Source organism: Corvus brachyrhynchos, unplaced genomic scaffold (genome assembly GCF_000691975.1).
Source record: "Corvus brachyrhynchos isolate BGI_N302 unplaced genomic scaffold, ASM69197v1 scaffold56, whole genome shotgun sequence".
NCBI classification, from domain to species: Eukaryota; Metazoa; Chordata; class Aves; order Passeriformes; family Corvidae; genus Corvus; species Corvus brachyrhynchos.
This window is the reverse complement of record NW_008238664.1, coordinates 6,301,374-6,307,110: the sequence shown is the minus strand read 5'-3', so window position 1 is coordinate 6,307,110 and position 5,737 is coordinate 6,301,374. Positions and strand designations below refer to the sequence as shown.

The 5,737-nt window shown below is 44.6% G+C and overlaps 1 protein-coding gene across 1 annotated transcript; it reads left to right on the top strand.

Moving 5' to 3' along the window:
• Positions 1–6: 6 nt before the first annotated feature.
• NDUFA6 (NADH:ubiquinone oxidoreductase subunit A6) lies at positions 7–3,864 on the top strand (the record flags this gene model as incomplete). The annotated part of the gene is made up of 3 exons (XM_017738040.1): positions 7–127; positions 311–426; positions 1,628–3,864. Coding segments are annotated over 3 exons (369 nt in total), but the record flags the coding sequence as incomplete, so codon positions are not given.
• Between the last annotated feature and the right edge of the window lie 1,873 nt (positions 3,865–5,737).

Genomic DNA, 5,737 nt, shown 5'->3' with positions numbered 1-5,737 from the left:
GGGTGGTGGCGGGAGCGTGTGGGGGGGCCCGCGGCGAGAAAGCCGATCTTCAGCCGGGACCTGGGCGAGGCGAAGCGGCGAGTCAGGGAGCTGTATCGGGCCTGGTACCGCGAGGTGCCCAACACGGGTGGGTGAGGGACTCGGGGCCTGCCGCGCGGGCTCAAGGTCGGAACGGCCTTAATGACATTGGGTGAAGCCGGCGGGCATCGCATGAACGAGTGCCCGTGTAGCGATTTGTAGGTTGCACGTTGCCGGTGGAACAAGTGCAGAGCGACGTGGATGATCGCAGCAGATGTTGTGTTTCTCTTAGTGCACCTGTACCAGCTGGACATCACGGTGAAACAGGGGCGTAACAAGGTGCGGGAGATGTTCATGAAGAATGCCCACGTTACGGATCCACGCGTGATAGACATGCTGGTTATTAAGGTACAAACAGCTATTCCTGAGTTGTGGAAGCTGCAAAGAATGTGGGTGATTGGTGGTGTGATGGAGGAGAGGGACAGCTTTGTACTAGTCTGTCTGTGGAGTGTTGTCTCTTGCAGTTGGATTGGTTTATCTGTGTCAGCAAACCTGTTGATAAGGGATGAGGCTGCTTTAGAATTCAGCAAGTGTATGTCAAGCAAAGCGGCAGTTAAAATACTGAGTTTGTTGTTTATTTTTGTTGCTTGCTTGCTTTTCTTTTTTTAACAACAACAGTCAAAGAAAGGGAAAATTAGGTGCTGCTTACTGGTTTACTATTAAAAATGAACTTTCTACCCTCTACAGTACTTCCTTGGATTGGAAAATGGTTTTCTTTGCTGATTCTGAAACACGTAGTACAGCATCAGTAGTTGGTGGGAGACTGGTTTTGGGTGGCAGAACACTCCAACTCTGTAACACATCTGTAACCTGGTGTTACAGGCCTGAGAGACCTGTCTGCTTCAAAGCAATAATCAGCACACCAGGCTTCAAAATGTGTCTGAGCAACAGTAACTGACCTCTGCAGCTCCAATGCATTAGAAAGCTTCCAACCAAGGATTGCCATGCTCACCTGTTTTGTTTCTTGCATTTTGAGACAATTACTCTGTCCTTACATGATGAAAAATTCTGGAAACAGAATCCTAGATAGTATGGGAGGTGACAATTCCAGGCAGTCTCATTTTGCTCTGTGCTACCATCCTACAAAACCGTTACAAAAGATTGGAGTCATGGAGAAGGTGCCTATCTCTGTGGTGGTGATACTGGTGCAAAGCACTTGGCAGCAGTTAATTTTACAGCGAACATGTTGCTGTTCACCCAAATTCAGTAGAGGTGCTTTAAAGTTAGGAATGTTGTGTAGAATTTTATGGGAAGTGCTAGTCATGAGAGAAACAAAGCAGGCTTTAAGAAGGGGACAGAGTCTCTTGCCTGTTTTCACAGGGCTGGGAAGCTCTGGTGCAGAGACATCAACTTAAGTCCCAAGGCAGGAACAGTATATTTGTGTCACAGTGTAGGTGATGCATGCAGGCTGTAGGAGTACAGAACTGTCGATGCAGCTATTTTTTTTACTTAGGTGTTTCTAAGTGCATTCAAATAACTTTCACAGTGCTGTGTGGTTGGACTTGGGCTCTAACTTGAGAACTAGTCTAAAATTCTTGTCTGTGTGCAGGGCAAAATGGAGCTTCAAGAAACCATTCACGTCTGGAAGCAGAGGACTCACGTCATGAGGTACTTCCACGAGACGGAACCCCCGCAACCTAAAGACTTTCTGTCCAAATTCTATGCGGGCCACAATCCCTGAGAAACCGACTCTGTGTCTTCTTGCCTTATATTACAAATAAAGTTCTATACAATAGAAAAAAAAATCCATACAAAGAGATTCTCTGGCATCTTAGGAGCCTAATGAGTAGGTGAATCCAGAGCATGTGCAAGTGATTATGATCTGTTTGAAGAGCTGTAATTTCCTAGTTTTGCCAGTGTGCATTTTCAGAGATGGCATTTGTCCCATCACTTGCCCTGGGGCGTCTGCTGAATAACCACAGCACAACCTGGCTGTGGGGCTTTGTGCTTAGCCTACAGCCACATCTGTAGATGTTAGCTCTGTGAGGAAAAGAGCAGGCCTTCAGAAAAGCCACTGTAGTCGCAGAAATATTCTTGTGCTTGAGGCTCATCTGTAGGTTCATCTGTATTCATGCACTGTCTTGCAATTTCATGCTATGACTTTGTTGACCTTGTGTTTTTTATTGGACATTAGTCTCCTTAGTTCCTCACAGAGAATATATAAAATCCAATACGCAAATAAAGCCTTGTGCTTTAAAACATCAGCAGAGTTCATTTCTCTGCTGTAAAATGAAATCACCTGCAAAAAGGGGGGATTGTACTGTTTTCTAGAATAGGAAGGGTCTGTAAGGGCTTCTGAAGTTTAGCAGGAGATGGTGTCCCACCATCACCTCCTCCACTGAATCAAGAATTAGTAGCTCCCTTTGGAGAAGGGTAAGGAAATTTATTCTTTCACCAGTCAGAACAGGTTTTCAGTGGGTAACTAGGTGCTGGAGCTCCCCCAGATGTGACTAGCACTGGGTGTTTGTAGTACACTCTAACTTCTTTTTATCCAGCCTAAATAAAATTTTTATCCAGTCTAAATACTGGAGCTTTCTTCCCAATATGAGGACTGTAACACAGCACTCCTCAGGGATGTGTACATAGGTACCTTCAGAGGTGGCATGTTTTTAAGGACAGGGTTGACACAGTCAGGAGGGGCCCAGGACAGACTGTGGGATAAAGCAGTGAAAAGCATTTGGGCAGCAGGTAAGATAGCAGCAGGTATGTGTTTGGCTCTCAAGAGCAGCTGAACTGGAACAACCACTTCTCAAGTGGCTTTGGGGAAGAAGGGGGCAAGTCAGATACCAAGTGACTCAAGAACCTGACAGCTGCCTTCAGCTACAGCTCTTGGGTTTCCTCAGATTACAGGCTCCCTTTTTAATCTGTAGCCATGCTGAGAGTTACTGAGCTAACATTAAAAGCTGTGCCAAAGAATAAGGGAGCAAATGTGGCTGTTGGAACTATACACCCTGCCCAATGTGTGCAACATTAAAAGTAACTTTTCAACAGCAACACCAGTAAGGAAGGGAAAAAGTGGGCAGTCAAGAGAAGAGGCCAGATCTAGTGACCAGAAAACATGAGACACTGGGGCAATGCTGGCTTAAGAAAAATAAATAACTGACGGACCTCTCAAGGTTTCAGTTTGAGAAAACAGCTGGTCTGATGCAACTAAAGATACTCTTCCTGTGCCATAGCAGCAGAGAAGACCTAAGTCTATTATACAAGGATTTAAATGCAATAGTAAACACTTCTATGAAAAGAGGAGTTGAAGTTCATAAACCGTTAAGAAAACAAGTATGTTAGGGCTCTTTCAGAAGGAAGTACTGAACTACCTAGGAAATAATAGATACCTGGAGCCAGTGTTCATTTGCCACTTGTGATCTCAACTTTTGCCAAAGCCACTCAAAGTTTTAACTCTGTGATGATAATACTGTATTTAATCTTCAGTGAGGTGAAGTTAATGATGCAGCCCCTCTCAGATACAGCTGCTAGGTTGTTGAACCACAGTGCCCTTGTCAATGTGCACTCCATTCTTTTATGGGGCTGTGTTGTGGGGCTGCTGCCTCCCCTAGGATTCCCCATGTCCTGTAGATCAGTACTGAGTTACTGAAAGGACTCAAAAAATAAGTATGAGAAGAGCCTCCCTACTGAAACAGATATACAGATGTAGAAAGGTTAAGACAGAAATGGTAGGACACAGACAAATAATGTACAAAAACAGAAGACCAAAGTTGTACATGTCAATCTCTTGATCTTTAATTGTTTCCCATGTTGCTAATTAAAGGCATCCCAAGCAGTCCTTGATGAGGTGAGTGTGTGTGTGCAAGGATGCAGGGCCTATCAAGCACTTCCTTCAACCCTGATCTACAGATTTCCATCGTACAGAGATGCAGGACACTCACTGGCAAAAGGGGATACAAAGCCCCCTGTCCCGTTTAGGAAGGACAAAACACAGGTGACAGATGTTAGAACTATTGTTTTGTCAATGGCCTTTTCCCTTCTGTTCTTCTGTTCCAGTGCTGAAAATAGAAAAGCAAGCTGTTACTCTTCAGATACACTACTGAGCTGCAGTCTGTATCCTCCTCCCAAAACTACACAAGATGAGGTTTACATAAAGGGAGTTTCCAACAGGCCAGTGCAGTCTTTGCAATCTTTTAAGTCTTAGTTGTTAGCTGCACAATGCATGCTGGAAAACCCCCTTACAACTGGAATACATCCACCAAACTGATTATAAAGCAACACTACAACAACTTCTCTAAAACAGTTTCTTTGTTCTATAAAGAATCAAATACACCCAAACTCAAATCTTCACGCAAGGGCAAGCCAAACAGAATAACATAAAATGGTAGAAAGTGTTGGATATAAAGGTGCAGATACAGGTGAACTTATTTCCACTCTTCCTTTCTACAGTGAGTCTGAATGGTCCAACTACTCCAGAGATAAGTGCTGTAACACCCACCAGACAGTTTGTTCTGACAGGTTTTGGAATTCTCTTAAATTGTTCACCTAGATCAGAATTTCAGACAATAAGTGATTCTGTTTTAAAAGAGTCATTCTGTGAATTAGGAGAAGACTTTTAAACAGGTAAACAAGTAGAACAAAATCACAGAATCATTTGGGTTGGAAAAGACCTTCAAGTTCATTGAGTCCCAACTGTTAATCCAGTGCTGCCAAGTCCACTGTTAAACCATGTCCTTACGTGCCTCATCTACATCTCATTTAAATACCTCCAGGGCAGGTGACTCCACCACTCCCCTGGGCAGCCTGTTCCAATGCTGGACAACCCTTTCCATGAAGAAATATTTCCTAGTATCCAATCTAAACCTTCACTAGCACGACCTGAGGCTATTTCCTCTTGTTCTATTGTTTGTTACTTGGGAAAAGAGACTGAACCCTACCTGGCTAGAGCCTCCTTTCAGGTAGTTGTAGAGAGTGATAAGTTCTCCCCTGAGCCTTCTTTTCACCAGGCTAAACATCCTCAGCTCCCTCCATTGCTCATAAGACGTGCTTCAGACCCTTCACCAGCGCTGTTGTCCTCCTTTGGATATGTGATGTAGTAACACTGAAGTATCTCTGTTGTCTGCGGTACAGACCCTCACTGACTACAGTTTATTTTTGATTCAGCTGACGATCTAAAACACCATCAGTATTTCCAATCTCTAAGAAATGCATGGTGTAGAGATTGCACAGATACCAGTCTGGCCTACTCTGGTATAAAACAAAAAAGTTCATAGCCAAAGGCAAATCTGTGTCCATGTTAACTGCAAGTGCGTCTTTTAAGCTGTTGCTGGCTGTATTTCCTTGTCTGAGATTCTCCTCCCTGCCCCAAGCCAAACGGGAAGCACAAATAATTAGACTGCTGGTGCAGTTTATGACATACCTTTTAATCATCGTCATCGTCATCCTCTGGGACAAAGATATCATGTTCTTCAAGTAAGGCTGCAAAGTTCTTACTGATCTGAGTACCAACATACAGGAAAGGGATCACGACGCTGAACACTCTGAGGAGGCCGAAGGGCGTCTGCAAGGAGTCGATTGCAAAAGGTGGATCTTTACATGCAAGCAAGTCGCACTTTGGCTGAACCGGCGCACTCCCGGCTCCACAGGCGCGCGGAGGGCCCGGGAAGCGGCGGGAAGAACACTTTGCGTCCCTAGTGCCAAGCCCCGGTCACCGCAT